This window comes from Aphanomyces astaci (assembly GCF_000520075.1).
Source record: "Aphanomyces astaci strain APO3 unplaced genomic scaffold supercont1.49, whole genome shotgun sequence".
Taxonomy (NCBI): domain Eukaryota; phylum Oomycota; class Saprolegniomycetes; order Saprolegniales; family Verrucalvaceae; genus Aphanomyces; species Aphanomyces astaci.
This window is the reverse complement of record NW_009798312.1, coordinates 150,663-174,209: the sequence shown is the minus strand read 5'-3', so window position 1 is coordinate 174,209 and position 23,547 is coordinate 150,663. Positions and strand designations below refer to the sequence as shown.

The 23,547-nt window shown below is 54.6% G+C and overlaps 1 protein-coding gene across 1 annotated transcript; it reads left to right on the top strand.

Moving 5' to 3' along the window:
* Positions 1-35: 35 nt before the first annotated feature.
* H257_13502 (hypothetical protein) lies at positions 36-23,505 on the top strand (the record flags this gene model as incomplete). The annotated part of the gene is made up of 35 exons (XM_009841042.1): positions 36-307; positions 357-913; positions 983-1,024; positions 1,071-1,618; positions 1,680-1,785; positions 1,833-2,349; positions 2,393-2,480; positions 2,541-3,336; positions 3,397-5,009; positions 5,060-11,416; positions 11,484-11,558; positions 11,627-12,076; positions 12,130-12,361; positions 12,418-12,482; positions 12,542-14,173; positions 14,232-14,334; positions 14,387-14,724; positions 14,775-15,093; positions 15,144-15,336; positions 15,382-15,667; positions 15,728-18,223; positions 18,285-18,789; positions 18,853-19,283; positions 19,354-20,078; positions 20,155-20,187; positions 20,251-20,575; positions 20,658-21,316; positions 21,404-21,841; positions 21,917-22,089; positions 22,152-22,372; positions 22,437-22,479; positions 22,536-22,578; positions 22,631-22,708; positions 22,790-22,893; positions 22,947-23,505. The coding sequence occupies 35 exons, from the start codon at positions 36-38 to the stop codon at positions 23,396-23,398; spliced, it is 21,315 nt and encodes a 7,104-aa protein (XP_009839344.1). The 3' UTR covers positions 23,399-23,505.
* Between the last annotated feature and the right edge of the window lie 42 nt (positions 23,506-23,547).

The following is a 23,547-nucleotide window of genomic DNA, read 5'->3' as shown; positions in this document are numbered from 1 at the left end:
ATCGCCAACGGTCATCCTTGGGAGAAAAGGGTGTGATGGGATTGCTCCGTTGTATTCTCCGCCCGCTATGCGTCCTCATGTTGTTGGCGTCGTACCTTGCATGTATTTGCGTCGCTGGCAGCATTGCAGACAGCGCGGGGTTGCCGTCACCGCCAGGTGAACCACCGACATCCATCGATTCGATCATTGTGAGCAGGTCGTTGCTATCGAATGCGACGTCCTTGAACTACTCAGACTCCACCCAATTTTCCTCGGCCACTCAAATGGCACTCGTGCGTCGCACCGGCAGTTTGATCCACTTTCACTGGTACGACGACTCGGCGACAACGTACATGCACATGACCATCATGCCGTAGGTTCCAACCGTTGACGACAACCCATACACTCTACGCAAATGGCAACATCGTGGGATTCGTCCCTGCATATCAAAACGAGTTTAAGCTTGGGGGGTTGGTAGCCGACGCGGTGTACTTTCTCGTTCTGGCCGATCCAAGTGGGTCAAGCGGGGATGACGCTCAGATTCTCACCGCGTCGACAACAGAACCAGACGCACCGGACCCTCCGACGTCCCTTGAAGCAGCTACAGTGTCGGCAGGATATGCCGTCATCTCGATGGACTTGCCCTTGAACACTGGCGGAGTGCCATTGACAACATCGTTAAATTGCTCCGTCAAGCACAACTTTGATGAATTCTACGTCGGTACTACCTACAGCATCACCGAAGATGATGGCGACTTCTCCACCCTCGCTCAAATCAATGGACTTGATGCCTCGACGATGTACTTTCTGTCGTGCGCCGTGCAAAACGAGGCTGGCTATTCGAGCACGCAAAGCGCGTCCAACATTGCGTTCACCACGACCGCCGTGACACAGCCCAGCCGATGCGACGCCCCTCAAGTCCAGAACATCACCGGTACGACGCCACTCTGAACCATGGAGAGAAAGTCAGCAGATCGTTCCAATGTCTCACAACGGAGCCTAGGGGGCTCGATCACATTAACGTTTACACCTCCTGCAGACACAGGTTCGTACCACATTCCACTGTGTTTTATAACGCTATTCTGTATCAGGAGGGTCTCGTATCCTCAGCTATCGCTTGTTCGCGGCCGTGAACGACTCCCCGTTGTTTGACGAAATTGCTGTCACGTACGATCCCGTGCTCACGTTGTACCAGCTCGAGGACGGCCACCCGTTCACCTCCAACACCACCTACTCATTTCGCGTCGTGGCGGAGAATTGGGCGGGATTGTGCTACCCCCCGGGCGATACATCGTTTCTCAGCGACTCGTTAGTCGTGACGTTCCCAGAGCCGTCCTTTCCCCCGGAGATCCTGCCGCCATACGTGACCCAGGCCGGCGCGTCCACGCTGTCTCTGCAAGTCGTGCTTGCGGACGACATGTACGGTATTGCACATGTCTGGGGGTACGTCGTGCAGTGGAAACCTACGGATGGCTCGCTTTGGAACGCCGTCTACACCCCTGCGGACGATTTCAACTCGTTTCGGTTTGTCCTAACCCGCCTCAACGCGTCGATGTCGTATCACGTGCGCACGATCCTGTCCACAAACTTGGGATATTCGTCGTTTAGCTCAATCGTGGTCGCCACCACCACCCCAGGGGTATGTCCATTCGACTCAATTTAGCCAATTATATTAACACATAAGAGGTTTTTTCATGCAGGCAAGTCCAGACGCGCCTCAAGATGTGACAGTGACGCAGACAGGGGCCACGTTTGCCTACATGGACTGGGTTGTTCCCGCCGACACCGGAGGAGGGCGCCTTGACGGTACTTGCAATATGAAGAAACACATCCATTCTGACTTCGTAGAGTAGGGTTCAAACTGTACGTGGTGCCGACTTCGTTTTGGACGTCCAACGACACAACGACCTCCTTCAAACCATCGGAAATTATGCGCTTGGATACATCGGAAGGGATGGTGCACACTGAAATCACAAGTCTCGCCCCCGACACCAGCTACAACGGGTCGATTGTCGTGCGGAATGAGTTTGGATTGTATTCGACAGTCGTGTGGTCGTTTGCATTTTCCACGACCAGTGCCAGCACGCCGTCGACCCCTCAACGCTTTTTCGCGTTTGAAACCACCGGCGGAATGCTGCATTTCACATGGAGCACACCTATCAATGAGGGAGGGGCCGGCAAGGTCACGTACGTTGTCGAGTGCGACGGGATGGATGGCGATGGAGCGACACCGTACGTGCTGTGCTCCAACTCGACCACTTCGTGCAAGGCGGTTGGATTGATGGCCAGCACTGCGTATATCGTGTCGGTTCGAGCGCAGAACCGCCTCGGGTCAAGCGACCCCACGACTCTGCAACAATTTACCACCACGTTCGTTGCAATATTCCTACCCTGTAATCACTAGATATGTTAGATCCCAAACACCACCGTCGTCTGTACGGAATTTAACGTCGCCCGTCGTCACGAGTGGTTTGGTGCAGTTGCAATGGACGATGCCTCAAGTACGATACGAACACCCCTCTTCTAGTCGTTTTTCACTGGTAAAGTACTATACGTTGTAGGATCTTGGCGGGGTGACCACGGTCGAGTACATCATCGAACGGAATGGCATCTACGTTGGCACAGCTTACAACACGACGACGTTCGCGGATTGCACCAACGTTATCGCAGGACAAACGTATTCGTACGCAGTGGTTCCTGCAAGCGCAGCGGGGCGAGGACAAGCCGCGGTGATCAGAGTTCGGATGGGCATTGTGCAGCCCCCTGGAGCCCCAACGGCAGTACTCGTCTTGGCCAAGGCACGATCAGTGGTGGTCTTGTTTCAGCCGTCGTGCGATACGGGAGGTTCGACGGACGTGCAAGGCTTCTACTCGTGGGAGGCAGTGCCAACGTTGACTTCCGTTGGCCCCCCGAATTCAGTGGTGGCGACCAAAGCGGCGAATTTCACGTTGAACGGTCTCGATCCTGGGCGTCGGTACCGCCTCTTGGTGTGGGCGACAAGTGTGGGCGGAACTAGCCCCACGTTTTCCTTGGACGTGATTACCCACAACGGCATCCCGACATCGGCAGGCGAGCTATCACTGAACATGGCGTCCAGCACGGATCTGGATGTGATCGTGTCGCCGCCACCGAACTTTCCCGACGACGTCGTGCTGAGTTTGGTGTTGAAGATCACAAATATGGCCAACGGGACGGTGTCGTGGAAGGTGCTCGACAACACGACCTTGAGCCCAAGTCACCTACGCCTGTTTGGGTTGAACCCTGCGACGGAGTATTCGTTACAACTGACGGCCCAGAGCAATCTCGGCACCAGCGCCCCCACCACCACAGTCATGTCTACACTACCATCCCAACCAGGTATGTGATCCTTTCCTACAAAGAAGCGAAAAGCTTGGCCTTTTGATTGATTGGATGTAGGCTACGTATCATTGCAAGACACGTCGCTGTCGATTCTGAACGGGTCGTCCAACGTGATGCTATGGCTGAATCGATGCAACGGTTCGCAAGGAACAATCGTCGTGTCGCTGGAATTTGCCACCACTCCTGCAATGTACCCCAGTTGCTCGTGCGCCGACAGTTGTGTGTGTGACTTTACATCCGTGGCGCCAAAAACAACGCCATTGCCTCCGAGCGTTGTATTTTCCCCTTCCAGCCCAGCCAAATCGGTCCTCCTGCGAACGTGGAACAGCGCCGTGGTGGACCAAGTCCCGCATGTCTTGCGCATGACGCTGACTTCAAATAGCAGCACTGCTGGGCCCAACAACTCGTGTCTTGTGCTTTTGTACGGGAACCCAGGCTCGATATCTGCCGTGATGCCAAATTACACTGCCGTGGACACGACCGGAACGTTTTACATCCCGTTGGTGCGACGCAATGGCTCGAGTGGAAACGTTATGGTGACACTCTCGGATGTTGTGCGTATCATGGATACTACGGACCCATCTAGTGGCGACGACAACGAGAGTCTACCATTTAATGCATGGAACACATCAATTATCCTGGCACCTCGCCAAGTGAACGGGTCGTTTGGGCTATTCAACATCGTGCCCAGTGTGACCTACACACCCTTTGGACGACAATATGTGCTGACCTTTGACACGAATGCTACCTTGGAGCAATCACGAAGATTCCAAGTGACATTGCTGTTGACGGACGACCCGACGGTCCTGAAACTTCCTCTACCTATCATCCGCAATGAGATTACGTTACAACGTGCAACGGGGACCATGTTGTCACTCACGTGGCCACGTCCGACCTACCCCGTCCTTGCCACGTATAAGTTCACTGCAGAAATCTCTGGACCGTACCAATCAACCATGGTGGACCCACGCCAAATGAACTGGTCGTCGATAGAAGTGTCCGAGGGTGAGGACGTGCCGCCCGAAGCGGCATTTTTCAATTTGGTGCCTCAATCGGTGTACTTTGTTCGAGTCGCGCCAGTAAACGACGCGTACGTTGGCCCCACCACCACCGCCCACGCCTTTTGGACCACAACGCCCGGCCCAGCCAGCCAGCCTCTTGGTCTGACCATATCTCGAATCACTGGGGGCTCCATGGCCGTCGCGTGGCGGGCGCCGATGGACACGAGTGGACTGGCGATTGAAAGCTACGTGATCAACGTGTATGTAAATGCGTCGTCGTTGATTCGGTCTGCAACGACTAGCGCCACGTCGTACGTCGTTTCAAACCTCGTCGCGTCCACACTGTACACGGTCTTGGTTGGAGCCAACACCAAGTTTCCAGCCGTGTCGTTTGCGTCGGCGGCTAATCGAACTGTCGTGGGCGGCACGGTCCCCGCAGCCCCGTTCCCTGCACAGGTGCAACAAGTGACTGGCGGTTCCTTGACCCTGTTGATCGCTCCCTCGGACGACACGGGGGGCTATGCTATCACAAAATACACGCTCTACATCAGCCCCGCGGGCAAGAACGATTTCACCATCGCGTGCAGCTCCGGAAGTACGTCGTGCACGGTGAATCGCCTGGCCCAGACAACCGATTACGACGTTGTGACGACCACAACCAACCGAGTGGTACGCCAGACCAACTCTGACTGTAGGGTCTAAACCTGAACGTTGTGTAGGGGACAAGTGGATTAGGTCCAGTCGCCCGGTTTCGAACGACGACACTGACAGTTCCCAGCTCGCCGCTGAACCTTCAACTGGTTGGTGCTACAGCAACCACCGTGTGGCTGAAATGGACAGCCCCGCAAGACTTCGGCGGGTCTGTCGCTTTGGTTGGATACCAAATTCGCATGCAAACGTACATTGCGGAGTTGAACACGTGGACGCCGTTTGAACTCGCATCTACATTACTGCCCCTGGATGGGCTCTCGACGCAAGGCAAGGTCGTCAACCTCACAAGCCAAACGCTATACTCCTTTGCACTTGTTGCTATGAATCCTATCAGCACGTGCACGGCAGCTGACAACTACGTCCCATCTGGACCAGTCACAGTCCAAACCTCTGCACCAGGCAAACCTCAGCCGCCCACCGACGTAGTTCTTGTGGGGACGTCGGGAGGGTCGATCTCACTCACGTGGAGCCCTCCATTAGACGATGGCGGCATGCGCATTACAGCCTATGCTGTGTATGCACCAGGGTTGGGTCGTCTGGCAACTGTCAACGACACGCTATTCATGAAGTTTGGTCTCCAAGCCAACACGACGTACTCGTATTGGGTCACTGCCATCACGAGCCAAGGCGAAAGCGTGCCCAGTGGCAATGCTTCGGGCACGACCACATCAATATCGGCTCCGTCTGCGCCTTTGAGATTTGTTCAAGTGGGTGCTGCAGGTGGCCAAGTTGTGCTGAATTGGGACCCGCCGGTTGACGACGGTGGCGCCGCTGTGTTTGGCTACAACTTGTACAGAGACGGAGCCTTGTTGAGCAGTCTTCCATCGACGACCTCGTACACGGACAGCAATGGCCTTCACACAAATCAAACGTATATGTACGGGATCGCTGCTCTGAATCCACTTAGTGAGGGCGACCCGACTACGCTAACTGCGTTCACAGACACCACGCCTGGCACCCCTCAGGCCCCGCTTCTCACCATAACCGGGCGAACGGGTGGCATGGTGTCTGTCCTGACGACGTTGCCTACCGATATGGGAGGTGCGCCGCTCGAGAGTCTCCAACTGCAGCTTTTCGACACCGAGTCTCATCTCCTCCAACAACTCACGTCGGAAGAATCGTTGGAGTTGTCGTTTTATGGACTGGCCAGTGCCACAGTGTACAACATCCAAGGGCAAGTGGTGGTCACAGGGGGCGGCTCCAGTAATGGAACCATGATACAATTCATGACGACCAATACGACCGTGCCAATGGCGCCGCCAACTCCCATCTTATGGAGCGCTAATGGCGGAAACATCCAGTTTTTGTTGACTCAGCCGATGGACCGAGGTGGTGAAACGTGTTTGCTAATCTTGAGTCACATCTCCCTTGCAACGAACGAGTTTGAGCGACTTCCATTCCAAGTGTCCACGTCCGACGTTGTGACTGTCAAAGGCCTTGATGCCACTACGACACACCAATTTTGGGCCACGGCGGTCAACTCGGCGGGCGAAAGCTCCAGCTCCCCCACAATGTACGCGTCCACGATAGAGATGTCCGTCCCCGAACAAGTGGGAGGCGCGATTCTCGTGACCGGTACAACGTACCGCAGCGTAAGTATTTCGTGGAATGAAGTCGTCGATACTGGGGGGGACGATACCGCGAACGTTCTGTACAACGTGTCTATTTCGTCGTCCAAGGGAGGGACACGCTATGTATCGACATCTTGGGCGAGTTTAAGCATTGGCAACTTGACGGCTCAAACCACGTATACCCTCCAAGTGCAGGCGATCAATTCAATTGGTTGTGGGGTATGGAGCAGCCCAAGCACAGCCACGACCGACTATGCCGTTCCTGGCGTCCTTCAGTTCGTCTCGCAGACCGTGCAAGTGTTTGAAAACATGACCACGGTCACATTGAGCGTTGGGAGAACGTCTGGTACTGCTAATACCGTATTGTGTGCTTTTACAGCTTCGAGTGGGACGGCCACGACGCCCACCAACTACATTCTGCCCGACTTGAACTCGTTGGAGTTCGTGGACGGTGTGACAAGCCAGACAATTACGGTTCAGATTGTCAACAATGATGTCGTGGACCCACCACGATACTTTGACGTGACGTTGTCGTCCATATTGTCGGAAACAGGCTCGCTCGGGTCGAACAAAACGTGCCGGGTGGTAATTCTCGACGAAGGCGACGCGGGCCAGATCTGGTTTTCCGATGTGTCGTATACAATTCTGGAAAGCCAAGCCACCGCCTTGCTGACCCTGCGTCGGTCGATGAATTACACCAGCGGGACTGTGTCCATCCAACCAAAGTTTCGACAAGCCCAGACCGCAGTGACGTTCTCATCCCCAACAGTCATCTTTGATGGCGGACAGACCACCGCAACGCTAACCCTTGCCATCCGCCGAGACGGGCAATACAATTATCCGTATCGGACAGCTACGATCGACCTATCGATTGCCCCTGAAAGCGCAGGCGACATTGGGTATCCAGACACGGCGACCGTGTACATTGTAGACGACGTCGACGTAGCCCCCCCTGACGATCTCGGTTATGTGCCCGTGCAATTAGACACGTCTGGTGGACGTATGGTCATTCAAGTGCCACCGCCACGACACGTTGGTGGGCTCAATCAGTCGGTGGTGTCGTACAGGACCAATATGACCGATTCAAGTGGGCGTTTGGTGTCCATCCAAAGCCAAAATAGCTCGGTGTTTACGTTTGTTGGGTTGAATTTTTCCACGCGATATACCTTTGCCAGTTCTGTGACCAACCGTGCAGGATTGGTCTCGAATGGAAGTGGTCCTGTGAGCTGGACCACGGGCCCCATGTCCCTGCCATCCTCTCCGACCAATATCCGTGTTGTTGGAGCAACAGGTGGATCAATTGACGTGTGCTGGGGAGGACCTCTCGATGCTGGCGGAATTCCCATCTCGGGGTATCAAATTCAATATGCTGACTCTGTTGTGTACAACAACACAGCGCTGTGCGCTCATCTGTCCAACCTTGCCTTGCAGGCCAACACCACATATCCGTTCAGCTTTTCAGCGATCAACTTGGTCGGAGTGGGTGTTCCTGTGATCGCAATGCTGTCCACGGCAATAAATGCATCGCTACCCAACGAACTAGGCTCACCGACAAGTGTGGTTCAAGTTGGAGGGGACTCCTTGATGATACAGTTACCGCTTCCTGCTGATACAGGCGGGACGGACGTGCTGCGGTACTTGATATACATCAACACGACCAACTCGTCCGACCAAACAACGACCACAACGGTATTTACAGAGTTCGCGATCAACACCACGAGGCGCATTGTGTTGCCTCGATTGACGGCGGAAACTACTTATGCAGTCAGATACACGGCGTGGAACAAACTGGGCGGCAGCAACGTTAGCGGCACATTCATGTATATCACTGGTCCGGCCACCATTCCTTCCGAGCCGACCAACCTTCGACTGGATCGCTCGTTGAACTCGACTGGGGCGTGCATCCCCCTTCGTTGGGACCCGCCCACGTCGAATGGCGGCATTCCGCTCGCCGAATATCACCTTTACGTGGCGAAATCACCCACCAATGGAAATGCGATGCAAACCAACCTCACGTTCACCGAAGTGTACGTTGGTCCGGCCTCTGTCACATCGACCATCGCGTGTGGGTTCGACCAGCGAAGCTCGTACGTGTTCAAGGCAGTCGCGTTCAATTCCAAGTCGTTTTGCTTTGGAAGCGCCAGTGACATGCCGTTCAGTCCGGTGCTGGTTGCGTCAACGACGAATGCGAGTGTGCCGTCTCGTCCAGACACCCCTCAAGTTGTGTCGTCCACGGGAGGCATGGTCACGTTGGCGTGGTCCGTCCCCAAGGACAGCGGCGGTACCCCCCTGACAAGCTTTGACGTCAACTTGATCGCGTCTAACGGATCGATGCTGGTCCAACGACTCACAGGGTCGGATCTCACGTATGACGTTGCTGGCTTAGACGAATTCAAAACGTACGAGTTTCAACTCGTCGCTCGAAATGGGATCGGGGAGAGTGCGCCAAGTCCGATTGCGTTCGGTCGCACGACCGCCGCGACGTCACCTACCAAGCCGCTCAACTTGACTGCCGTGAATCGAACGGGGGGGTCGCTCTTCTTGTCGTGGCAACCACCTCAGGACTCCGGCGGGCGTCCGATTGCAAGCTACTTTGTCTACCGCGATACTGTCAGAGTTGGCGACTCGCAAGGCAGTACATATTACCTCGACCAAGCCAATTTGCAAGCGGACACGACGTATGCATACTTTATCATTGCGTACACCAACATTGCGTACGGCCGACAAAGCGACACATTGGTCACGAAGACTGCAGCGGGGACGCTGCCCAACTCGTGTACGGACGTGACTGTCCAAGCCACAGGGGGGTCTCTGTCCGTGTCGTGGGTGGCACCACAGAACTCGGGCGGTGTGCCGATCATATCGTACACGTCAGTGCTTCGTCTTGGCGGCAAAGAAGTTGGGCGACTGACGACAGCCAAACCCACAGCCACCTTCAGTTTGCTGCAGTTTACGACCACGTATGTGTTTGTCGTGAATGCCACCAACACTGTCGGGTCCGGTCCGGCCGCGCAGGCGGTGTTGAAAACGACAAACTCGAGCGTGCCTGGCGCCCCCACCAGTCCTCCCACGTTGGTGTCGGTGTTTGGAGGAAATGCGACGCTGTCGATGGACGTACCACCCGACACTGGCGGCGAAACCACACGCTTGAACTTTCTCGTGTACCAAAATGGCCAACTCGTGCTCAGTGTGCCAGCGTACACTACCACGGGAACCCTTGGATCTATCTACGGCCTCACAGCCAACACCGTGTATCAAATCCGCTACGCTTGTTCCAACGTGGTTGGGGCTGGACCATCCAGTCCAGTGTTGGAGGTGGCAACTAGTCTTCCCAACGCACCAGGGATTATGCGCGCCCCGACCGTCGCTGGCACGACGTCGCGTACGGTGCGCTTGAATTGGATTCGCCCGGTCGATTCTGGTGGGAACGCTGTGCTTCGGTACGAAGTCGATGCTGGTGGATCCAGTTGGATCTTCGTCAATGTCACGGGGGGCGTTGTCACGTCGCTGCTACCCGAGACAGTCTACAATGTTCGAGTGCGTGCCGTGTCGACGACAACCGTCGCCCAACCGGGTTTGTGGAGCCCATACATGCAGATTTCCACGGCGCCAGCCTCCGCCGGCGTATTTTCGTTCGGCGTGGCGATGTCGTCGGTGCTTAAAAATGCCTCGACCTTTGCGTTTCCGATTTCGCGGCTCGGAGGATCAGTTGGCGCCGTGTCGGTCACTCTGACGACGACGCGGTTGGACCTCATTGGCACCCAGCTCGTTCTAAACCGCGACAGCCCCACTGCGAGTCGTCTGGTTGTGGACTTTGACGATGGGGTGGTTCAAGTGATTGTTGAGGTTGGGATCATCAACGATCGAGTGTACGTGGCGGACGGTGTATCCATCGACTTGAAACTGGTGGACCCGACGAATTTCGCCGTTTTGAGCAGCGACTTCAACGTGACAACCCTCGTGCTGTTGGATGCGGGTGCCGCTGGACAGATTAGTTTTGCCAGTGCGTCTGCCTCTGTGCTCGAAAGTGCATCGGTGATTGTGCTCCCCCTAACGCGGACGGGCGGGGCCAGTAGCGTCGTCCAAGTCGTAGCAAGGGCCAGTCAAAATGCTGCCAACAGCAGCTTCTCGTCGGCGGTGATCGGCGCCGATTTTCGATTGCCATCGACACCGATTCGTTTTGACGACGGCGAAACAAAGGCAAATGTTTCTGTGATCATTCGCAACAACAACGTGTACAACTTTCCAAGTTTGACGTTTACCCTCCAGTTGGTGACGTTCTCTGGAGGCGCCAGTATTGGAGAAAACAGTACCGTGATCGTGACACTGTTGGATGACGGAGACTCGTCCCCCCCTTCGGCACCGGGGCGGCCTACGCTTGCATCCGTCACGGGTGGTGCCGTCGAGTTGTTTCTAACTGAACCGGCGAACAAGGGCTACAAAAACGCAGCTGTGGTCATGTACTTAGTCTCGATCGTGAATTCGACGTCCACGACGGTGCTGTATCCAAGCGCCAAGACATCGTGGGTGGGTGGCTTCCTAGCCAACTCAAATTACGCGCTGGTCGTCCAAGCTGCCAACGACGCATTCAATCCAATCCGATACGGTGCTAGTAGCCCCGTGCTGTCCTTTACGACCGGCAATCCTTCGATGAATGGCCCCGCAACATCGCTTCGCGTTGTAGCCAGCACGGGGGGGTTGTTAAGTATGGCATGGTCAGATCCAGTCGACACTGGTGGCGTGCCCATCCAACGCTATCGAGTCAAGTGGATCGACGGTCGAGGCATTGTACAGGTAACCCACCTCGTCATTGTTGTTGAGGGGCTAAAGTGGATTGTTTGGTTTGCTTCGTTTTATCTAGACTGGCGAAACCTTGACGCCCAACTACATTATCTACCAACTGTGGTCGAATACGTCGTATACTGTGCAAGTTCAGGTAAAGCTACTGAATGTGGTCACATGCCTTCGTATACTAGCTTTACCAAGTTTACATATACGTTGTAGTGCAATAATGGTGTCCCCAACGCTTTAACCCACGGGTGGGGACCCTACAGTCCTGCGCAATCGTTTCAAACAAGCGATGCGTCGCTACCTAGCGCCCCTGTTCAGTTACTACCCAGCCCTATACGCTCAGGCGGCAGTGTCACCATGACGTGGACTCCCCCCGACGACACTGGGGGAATCAACATTTCTCGATACTTTGTGTTGATGAAGTTGTGGAATGAAACCAACTTCTACCTATCCCCAAACCAATTCCAAGTCGAGCCCACGCGGTACACAGTGTCTGGGTTGTACGCCCAGACAGCGTACAACTTTCGAGTGTTGGCGCAAAATACCATGGGCCATGTCCTGTTACCCGGCTTGTTCAATATCAGCTCCAAGGCGTCGGTGATTTCGGCGTCTGCTGATGTGGGCACTTCCTGGATCCGTCCCGGCACCGCCATTCTGATTGGAGTACGTATTGTCATTTCGATTTGTTCAATCCACTGGCTGACTTGTTGGGGTAGAACTTCTTCTTTACGACCGGCCGGACCATGACGAGGAATTTGATTTCAGTCACGACGCCCCACATGTTTGCCAGCATCACGAACGCCATGGGCATGCTAGTTGGCGAGCCCAGTGCCAGCATCAACATGACCACGTCGTACCCAACGTTGCCGGAAGCCCCCCAAGTTCCGGTGATTACTCGAGTGACGGGTGGTGCAGCGTACGGATACTTGGTTTCCCCTGTTGACACCGGTTTGTGCTCTCTTTTATTTCCATTGCCAACTCCATACTCACGATGAGGCGGTTAGGGGGAGTCCGCGTGAGTGGATTTAGAGTGTACTTTACCGACTTGACGACAAACAAGGTCGTCGAGGTAATTTTACCTTCTTCGAATCAACTTGAATATAGATTCATGGGTATACTGGGGTATAGGCTGTCACAAGCAACGACGACGACGCCTCTCCAGTGGCAGGACAACCGCTGGCGAGAAACGAGACTTTCCGCATCACTGGCCTTGAACCCCAGCACTGGTATCGCCTTCGGGGTCTCGCCTTGAATTCGTTTTCCACGTGCACGAATGAATTGGCCCCGACAAGCCCAAGCATTGAATTCCAGACGACCGCGGCGACAATTCCAGACCCCCCCGAGAATTTGGTGGTGGTGTTGGCCACGGGAGCTGGCTTCAGCTTTGGTTGGGACCCCCCCATGGATACAGGGGGTGTCCACATCACCCAGTACACCCTCCAGCTGTTCAACGAATCGACGCAAGCCTGGAAGACAGTGTATGCCAACACGACGACCAGTTGCCGTGTGGCAAAACTGGCAACCAAGACGTGGTACCGCTGGCGCATGCAAGCTACAAACATCGCAGGCACGTCGAATTACTCGCCTACGTATTCCTTTCAAACCTCAGTGGTGAGCGCTCCTGGTCCTTGTCGTCAGCCCAATCAGAAAGCATTCACGGGTGGCATGATCTCGGTAACTTGGGACCCTCCAGACGACAATGGCGGGTCGGACATTGTGTCGTATATTTTGGAGTACTACAACCAAGTTGGCGGTCCGTCGCTGAGAGTGGTGTCGAAATCCACGAGCGCGAACGTGTTTGGCCTCCGCGCCAGTACGTCGTACACGATGAAAGTCACGGCCGTGAACCGCATTGGGGCCGGGGAATCAGGCGCGGAAGGAACACTGTCCACCGGACCTCCGTCCCCGCCCGAAGTGCCGGAACCGCCTGTGATTACAGAGTCGTCGGGAGGGGCGCTCAAGATTTCGATGAAGGCCCCCTTGGACATTGGGGGCGTCGATCCTGCCTCGTTGTTTTACGAGATCTACGCCAATGGCTACCTCGTGCTCAACATTTCGTACGCCGAACTCATCGTTGCGGACCAACAGTCGTCGGGCGGCACTAGTCAACGTCGGCTGCAAAGTCAAAGCAACGGCGTGACGGTGGGAGGGTTGGATTCAAACACAAAGTACCAAATCAGCGTGGCAGCGTCCAGTCCGGCAGGGTCGAGTCCCAAGTCGATCCAGCATGAAATGGCCACATCGTCGGAGACGGTCCCCGGTGCTCCCGCGGCTCCTTATGTGATTCAAGCAAACGGGGGATCGCTAGTCATCGGGTGGACTTCTCCAGCAGATGAAGGCGGGGCTTCTGTCAGCTTGTTCCAGTTGTATATCGGGTCGAACGCATCCACACCCGCGTGCGAAGGACTTGTGTGGCAATGCACTGTCACAGGCCTCATGTCAAATTCGGCGTTTGAGTTCTACGTTGTCGCGCAAAACAGCATTGGTGCTTCGTCTCCAAGTGGTATTCTGCAAGCGAAGACGTCGCTACTCTCAGCGCTGGGGGCTCCTCAGGCGTTGCGTTTGGTGTCACTCACAGCGGATGGCCACGGGGCATCCATTGCGTGGTCGCCACCTCTAGACACTGGCGGGTTGCTGGTGTCGGGGTACACTTGCACAGCGGAACACACTGTCGACCACACGACTGTCAGCGTCACAGTGCCAACAACAAGTGCACAGTTATTGCAGCTGGCTCCTGCCGCCGCTTATACTGTCACGTGTGTACGTACACATCAAATGCTTGAACCATCTATAGGTTTGAACACACCAACTTTATTAGATCACGACAAACATCCAATTTGATAAAAGCACGCCGAGTGGTATCGTGACGTTTACCACTCCTTCCGGCAACGGGTCGCCCAGCGCCCCCATCGTCACATGCGGTTCAGTTCCTGTCTCAAGCGACAATTGAATGTGCTCAATGTTACTCTGTAGTGAGCAAGTCGGCGTTGAGTTTGCAGTGGCAGCCGATTGCTGAAGCTGCGAGCTACACATTGTATCGCAATGGGGCGTTGATTTATGCAGGACAAGCTACGGCATTTTGGGACTCGGATCTAGCTGACTCGACGAGTTATTCGTACGACTTGAGTTACCTGACAACAGGTCATGTTGAGAGCGCAAAAACCAGCTCAGTGTTCGCAACTGGGACCAATTTGACTCCGACCTGTACCAGCCAATCTGGGTACATCAACCAAGGAACGTATCACCCCAGTGCGAGACAATCGTGGATGATCACGCCCGCGAGCGGTGTCTTCAATTCGATCTTGCTTCAAGTACGTTGTCCTACAATTTTGATGGTTGGTCACGGAATTCGATTGCTTAGTTTTCGCGCTTTAACGTGGAGTGCGACCACGATGTGGTCACGGTGGAGCATTTCCCTTACGACGGAACGTCCGTCTTGTGGTCTGGCGGATGTACACGGGCCAACACGTTCTCGCTGTACAGCGCCCAGCCCAATGCCTCGCTGAAAATCACCCTCGCCTCCGACCCGTCGGTCCAAAACAGTGGCTTTGAGCTCATGTACAGCGTGGACGCTGACCCTCCCTCGTCCGTGTTCCCGTCGTGTCCGCAAAAGTCGGGCCAAAACGTTTGTAGCAATCATGGCGTGTGTACTTCCACAGGCGAATGCAATTGCAATCTAGGTTCGCTAGAGTTGGATTTGGGAATTTATGTACCATAACTGCGGTCGTAGGGTTCACCGGAGAGGACTGCAGCAATTACGTCATTTGCTGCACGGATCCAACCGTGTGCCACGATCAAGTGTGTGATATGCGACCCCAGGATATCATTTTGGTGTCGACCACTTCGGGCGACGATGTCGAAGGCACGGGGGAACTCATGGGCGTCGGAGATGTCGGCGGAACCGCCCCTAAACCATTTGCCACGTATGTATGGATATTAAAGGCCTTGTAACGAAGGGGTGTGTGTAGGTTGACGAGAGCAATGCGTGCTGCGACGAATGCCAGTGTCATTCTATTGTACCCTGGCGTGTACTCCGACATTGGAGATTGCTCGTTGTCATTTGCACAGCAACAAGTGGACATCCGGGGATTCTTGGGGTCGAACTATGTTACATTGAATTGTTCCACGTCTGGAATGATTATGGAAGCTTGCAATGCCAGTGTTCGAGGACTCACGGTCCAGAATATCCAATCGGGTTCGTCTGGGGCGGCCTTTCACGTGCACCAAACTGAGCTGTCGTTGAGAGACGTGCAGGTACTACTAATTCGAATCCATGATGAAACAAGACTCGGGATCCTCACTGATGTGGGTTAGGTTCGCAATTGCCGAAGCAGTGCAGACGGCGGTGGCATCTATTCCGATCAATCTGCGATCACCATGACTAGCTCTAGCATCACCAATTGCTCTGCGCTCCACGGTGGCGGCATATTCGCGACGACCAGTCAACTTTCGCTCGCGTCGACCTTCATTTCTTCCAACCGTGCAACCGACGGGGCAGGGGTGTACGTCACAGGAACGTCCGAAGTACGTGGCGACGGAGCTATCATTGCAGGCAACATGGCAAACAATATTGGCGGTGGCGTCGTTGCTCATGGGGTTGCGATTGTGTCTGGAGTCACAATTGCGTCCAATTCGGCCACATTTGGGGGCGGCGTGAGCTTGGACGGCCAAATGGATCTGGGTCAAGTCTTGGTGGACTCGAACCGTGCGAGTCGCTTCGGCGGCGGTGTCTACACCCTTGCCGAACTGGTGTTAACCGCGACGGACGTGGTGGTCTCCAACAACGCAGCGGTGGAGCGCGGCGGGGGGCTGTATCTTCACAACACCACATGCTCCATCGTAGGGAGTGGCTGCTTGTTTCAAAGCAACGCGGCTCAAGATGGCGGTGGGGCGTACGTGGATGCTTCACGTGCATCGTGGGACCATGTTGTGTTTAATGCTTGCAACGCCACGACGACGGGCGGAGGTGGCATCGCAACGTTTCAGAGTGACCTCTTCGTTTCCCACTCGACTGTGGACGGCAATTTCGCTCGTCTGGGGGGAGGGATGTGTGCATCCGGGGGCTCGAAAGTGACGCTGGTGGAAGTGGACATTGTGAACAACATGGCGAGATTTGGTGGCGGGATGGCCATCGACCGATCGGAAGTCGTCGGAGGGGTCCTTCGCGACAACCTCGCAACTGAAGGCGGTGGTGGCATCTTTCTCAGCGACGGCATGCTCTCGGCCGCCAACATTGACTCGTCCGCCACTTTGGGGCACGGGGGTGGCGTTTATGTTACTGAAAGCGCCTTCAACTCACTCACCAATGTTCACGTGACCGAGGCGACGAGCAGCGGCAACGGAGGCGGCATGTATTGCGAAAACTCTAGCGTGGCCCTGACCAACGTGAGTTTTGTTCGGAACAACGCCAGTCAACACGGCGGTGGTGTCTTTTTACAAGAGACGACATTGACTGGACGGTGTTACGCCACAAACTGCACCGCCGCATTGTCGGGCGGCGGGCTTAGCATTGCAGGCGCCGTGGGCATCGACGCAGTATACATTGCGTTTTCAACATCCATTCTTGGGGGCGGCTTTTCCGCCATCGACGCCATCTTTGTGGTCCACCATGCAACGCTTGAGGCGAACGAGGCGCGTCAGAATGGCGGCGGCGGCTTTATCCGCAACTCCCAAGGAGTCCTGGACGATTGGACAGTTCGAAGTAACGAGGCGGGAGTGCTGGGCGGTGGATTGATGGTTGCAAACTCCAACGTCCAGCACAACCAAGTGTTGGTGGCGGATAACCAAGCCACCGAGTTGGGTGGGGGGATTTATGTGGACGGAAGTGAATTCCAACCTGTGACTCCAGGAACGTTGTCCATCGTACAAGGCAACAATGCGTACCGAGGTGGGAACATCGCGTTGGCCGGGGAGTCGGAATTGGTTGGACTGAACGCGACAAACGGGCTGGCAGCGTACGGAGGTGGCATCTACGTTGCCAACGCGACGTGCCAGGTGGAAGGACTGGTCGTTCTGGCCAACACCGCTTTCAACAACGGCGGGGGGTTCTTTATCCAGTCGTCGACGTGTTCCGTGTCGAACACTCTCGTGCGACGCAACGGCGCCGTGTACGGGGGTGGCGTGGTCGTGTCCGATGGCCTGGTGCAGCACTCGAACACAACGATCGTTCAAAACGTGGCAGGATCTGCTGGAGGGTTGTTCCTCGACGGGTTGTCCACATTTCACTTGACTGACGATCAAGCAGGCATCTCGACCACGATATCTGACAACCAAGTGTGCGCGACCAAATGTGGCAACGGAGGCAACATTGGGGTCTTTGAGTACTCGGACGCGAGCCTGTCGGGGCTCGTCGTGTCGAAAGGATCGAGTGAATATGGAGGCGCGATGTTTGTCTATTTTGGCAGTTCGGCAGTCGTGACCGACTCGAGTTTCGAGAACAACGTGGCCAACTTTGGCGGCGCTTTTTCCGCGTACGAGCGGACCAACACTTCGTTTGTCAATTGCTCGTTCGAGGACAATTCGGCCAGGACTAGCGGCGGCGCCGTGTATATGCCGTTTCCGATCAATTGGGATGAATCCAGCGCCGTGAGCTTGTTCCAAAGCCGATTGGCGAGAAACAAGGCACTTAATGGCATGGGGGGGGCTATTTGCATCCGCAACGTTATCCTCGTTGCTGACCAAGTTGTTTTGGAGTTCAATCAAGCGATCGGGAGTGACGGTGGTGCCCTGTATGCAACCGGAGGGTCGGACGTTACGTTTCGACGTAGCCGCCTGGTACAGAACACTGTCACACCAGGACACAGCGGAGGGGTATGTCGTCGTCCTGTCCATTCGTTTGGTGTGTACTCATGTTGTGGTTGGCCAATTGTAGGCGATATCTGTAACAGGACAAAGCAAGATTCTGATGGCGGACTCGCACGTCGAAGGGTCTGCGTTATCAAGTGAAAACTCAGCGTCGGATGGGGGGTTGATCAACATCGAGCAAGCCAGCACGGCAGTCGTGATGGTGAGAACCTCCCTCGACGTCGGCTACGCTGATTTCGGCGGCGGCGTATTCATCAGCGACGGTCGACTGGACATGACGGACTCGACAATTTCGAATTGCAAATCGTGGCAATTTGGCGGCGCACTGTATTTAACGTCGACCGCGACGGTGGTGCTATCGAATTCGTCCATCCTCACCAGCGACGCCATGTACAGCGGCGGTGGCGTCTACGTTGAAGCCCAATCGACGTTCACAGCTATCTCGTCCACGCTCGAAAACAACTATGCCGACGATCAAGGGGGCGGCATTTTCGTGGCGATTGGAAGTGGCAACGTGTGCGTTTTGACTGGGTGCTCCGTCCGTCATAACATTGCCAGCGGGCTCGGTTCAGGTAGGCTTTGTGTTCGAAACACAAAGCAGCACCCAATCATTATTGTTGACATGTATTGTGTAGCTGTGTTTGGCAGCCGGGACAGCCAATTGGTTGCCACCAACACGCTATTCGAAGCCAATGGCGGCGCCACGTTTTACGGAACCAGTGAAGGCGGCCCGTTGTACTTTGAGTCGAGCTTTGCAACGTTGAGCGATTGCACGATTGCTGGCAACATTGCGTCCAACGGAGGTGCGCTGCAGATTCAAAACACGGCCGACGTGGCAGTCCTGCGATGCGAGTTTTGGAACAACACGGCGCTGGCGAGTGGGGGCGCTATGTATCAAAAGAACGGCGTCACAACTGTCGCGAATACATCGTTCCAGTACAACGTCGCTCCCAGCGGCGGCGCCATCTACTTGGACGAGTCGTCTGTATCGACGTGGACCAACGTGTCGTTGAATGCAAATACAGCGGATAGCGGTGGGGGCGCTTATATTGGCGGGAGTTCCAAGGTACGAACCCCCTTCACTATGGCTGCGCCTTCCTATCTCTCGGTGATTGATCGTGGTTGATGATGAGTAGGTCACGTATCATGGAGGACAAATGACAAGCAACCGAGCCAATTTGGGTGGAGGAATCTTTGCGAGTGAAAACGCCGTATTCCTGGCCAGCAGCATTCAAACTCGAGCCAACGTGGCGCTGCAAAGTGGCGGCGCATTTTACCTGAACGACACAGTGAATGTAAACCACACGGAGCTCGAGTTTGTTGCCAACGCCGCCCCGCTGGGCCGCGACGTGTTTTGGCGCTACGTCCAAACATCTCCTAGCTACGCGTGCGCCAAGAATTGCACGTTTGACAGAACCTCAGCCGAGCCAGCCATTGCCACGGACCCCATGGCCATTCGACTGGGCTGGTGGCCTCCATATGCCACCAGTGGCGTGCCCATGACTTCGTCGAGCCTAGAAAACGTCACATTGGTGTGGGACAACGCGACCAACTCGAGCGTACCGTGGCCGACCGTCCTCGTGGTGGATTTCTACGGTCACCGCAGCATTCTGGACAACTCGACTGTGTGCCGCGTATACAAGAAAGCATCCGAGCTCGTGAAGATCATGTTTCTGCCCAACTCCCAAGTGGCGTCCAGGTTGGGCTTTGTGAGCTTTCAAAACGCCGAAGTGCAGACCGACCCGAAGGAAGCGCCGTTCGAAATGACGGTTGAATGCCGACTGTACAACCACCAAACTCGAGCTCTCGATTTGAACATCAAAGTGCAGCCGTGCGACCCTGGCTACATGCTCCAAACCCAGTACAACACAGCAATGCATCTCCGTCATTTCAGGATTGCATCCATGGGTTTTTTCTAATGCACTTTTGGCTGGTAGGAAATGCGTCCAGTGTGCTCAAGGAACATTCAGGTGGGTACTAACTATATCAACTAGCTTGTTGTCAATGTATGAGGCTAAACTGGACTATGATAGTTTGGACGGGTTGACCTGTCATTCGTGTCCGTTGGGGGCGAATTGCGAAACGATTCAAACCGTGGGCACAGGACAGTTGACGAGCGGTGTGGCGTTCCCGTCCACCCAGCAGGGCTACTTTTTGGCCGACGCCCCGCCCACAACCGTTCAAAAGCTGTGCGACATTGCCCAGTACTTTCCGTCGGGGGATCCGTGTCCTGGAGGCACCGATGCCGACCGCCTCGATCGCATGCGGCGGTGCATGAACGACACCAATTTCAAGCTGCATTGGGACGAAAATCGCATCTTCACGTGCTCGTCAGGGTTTATGTTTTACTCATGTCCCGTACGTACAACATGCATTCTACTAGGTAGATAGATATTCACAAGATGTTGTCATAAACCACCTTGTGTACATGTACGTATAGGTGACGGAGGCATGCAAGGGCAGCATCTCCAAGTCCGAAGTGACGACGCACCTCGGCCACGTGTGCCAAGAAGGCTACACAAGTCCGTTGTGCGGGTCGTGCGAAGCGGGCTATCAAAAGATGGACGACGGCACGTGTATTCCATGCGACGACGTGTCTCGAAGTGCATTTTATGGCTACGTGACGATTCCGATTCTGATGGTCGTGGTGGGACTGTACGCCATCGCCCTGTACTTGCACAAAGACACTGACAAGATGCTCATGGCCCAAGCCCGAGCGGCCACGGAACACAAGACGTTTGTGCCTCCGCTGTCAACGTCAAAGCTGAAACCTGCGATACGGCGCGTGGAAAAGACTGTGCATCGAACGTGGAAGCGACTTACAGCGTTCGTTAAGGCGCGCCCGTTCAAGAAGAAATTGTCGAAAAATCTGTTTGGGATCCAGCGCATGGCGCTGCCCACGGTGGGCTTTAATGCCGAAAAGTTCAAGATCCTGCTCTCGTTTTTCCAAATCTTCTCGAATCTGAAAGACACGTACCAAATCGCGTGGCCCAAAGACGTGGCGAATCTCATGGCGGCCGTGTCCAAGTTCAACTTTGGCTTTATGAGCATCCCCCACTTGGATTGTATGATCGCGTTCAATTACTATAGCGACTTTCGGTACGTAACACCGACTACGGCGCTTTCATTGTCATACGTGTGTGTGTGCGGCCCTAATCCCACATGATGTCGTGATCTCGTCTGTAGGCTGACGCTGGCCACGGCAGCCGTGTCGTTTGCCGCGTTGTACCTGGCGTTTCGGTGGGGGGTGTTTGTGTACAAGCGCAAGCTGCACAAGATTCCGCGCCTCTGCACCGAGTGCGGCCTCCCCAACACTGAAATTTCCACGGGCACTCGGATTTCGGCGATGCGTCAGTTTGCCATGGAAATCGAGCGCGATCGGCACACATCCAAGCTGAAAAAGATCCTGTCGAGGCTCTTGTTGAGCATTGAAAAGGACGAAGTCAAGAACGCCATGCCCACCTACACGTCCAAGCACTCGACGTGTCCGACCTCCCAACGCGTCACCGACGATGCTCTACGACGTAAGATCGTCCACACCAACATCCAGCTGTGGCAAGCGCGCGTCAAGTTGCGCTTTAACTTTCGAACGTACTCGGACAAGTGCATGAAGATCTTCTTTTGGTAGTACCATATACATATTGCCACTCGAACAAAGCAATCACGCGTTGAATGGGGGTCGGCTGTGTTGTCGTGTAGGCTGGCGCTGTTTATGTATCCGTCCGTGAGCCAGAAAGTGCTCAACATGTTCAACTGCGCCCAAGTGGGCCTGGGGTCGTTCTTGGTGTCCGACATGACACTGCAGTGCACCGACGGGTACTGGTACTCGCACGCGATTGTAGCCGTGGTTGGCATTGTCGTGTGGGTGTTTGGTAAGGATAACCACATACTTGGACAATACTACGTAGTTGCTAGCTCTAACTTGTACCGACAGGGGTGCCGTTCTACTGCTGGTCGATTTTGTTTCAAGAACGAATGGCGGGGGTGCGTCTCCGCATGCGCCTGCTCAAAGACAACAAGCACGAAGTCCTTCGTCAAAAGTGGATTGCCAAAATGAAAGACGATTACAAAGCCAGCGGCAAGTACTGGCACAACAACTACGACTCGTTTGTCAACATGCTCCTTCCCGAGTACATGAAGAAGCGTAATATGGAGGTAGTTTCATGTCCAACAATTTGGAGTCAAGAGGCTGTGTTCTCACTTCGTTGATGTGTCGTAGCTACCCAGCACCATTGCGCGCGTCGGGTTCATCTACGCAGCATGTACGCAGTCCCATCTGTCATATGATATAATGCAATACTAACATGGTATTGTTTAGACCAAGACTCGTTTTGGTTTTTTGAAATCGTCGACTTGATCAGGTACGACCGACATGTCCACGTTATTCCTTGCATTTAGCCCTACTTGATATAGAAAACTGCTCTTGAATGGCGTCTTGTCCTTTGCCGAACGCGGGTCCGTCAACCAAATCGTCATTGGCATGATGATCATGTACGTCGTCGTCACACATATTCATATACAAAATATATCATAATATTCAAGGGCATTTGTGGATGATATATATATTTGTAGCTTTGCCTACATGGCCATCCTCTTGGCCGTGCAGCCGTATAAGAACCGGTCTAACACGCTCGTGGCGTCCATGGCCCAGCTTCAATTGTTTGTGACGCTGTTTGGTACAGACTCTTATTTGTGGTCGACGGATGAATAATATATATATATGGCGTAGCGGGGCTGTTGATTAAAATGAACGTCGGGAAAGCGCAGTCGCTCGACATGTCAACGATCAGCTCCGTGATCATCGTCACCAACATCGCGGCCATTTCCATCACGTTGATCGAAGCCGTGCGCGAAAAGTACTTGGAGCGCAAACGCTTCAAGCAGATTCGCAAGCGAAAGTACCAAAATGACCTGCGCTACCACGTGCAACGCTTGTGGTGGCGCGCAATGACGTATGCCGTGGCCGAAGTGTATTTGCAGCGACGTCACGACGATCCATCCGAGGATGTGCTGCTGCCGTCATTCCGAGTCGTGCTGGAGCTCGCGAGGCGTCAAAGGGCAGCGACCGACCGCCAAGTCGTCAACTCACCACCCCCTGACGAAGCCCCCGTTGTGCCCATCATCGATGCGAACGACGTACTGGTGGTGACTTCCACCGAGTCCAAGCAACCGATTGAGTAATTGATACATGCAGCACTATGAATACACTACTAGTACGTAGTTCGTACATGGTGATGCCTTGTCAAAGTCTAAGTATAAAATAATACTATATATTTTTGAGAGACAAACATATATTTGTTGTGTTTCTCGGTGCGATATATATATATATA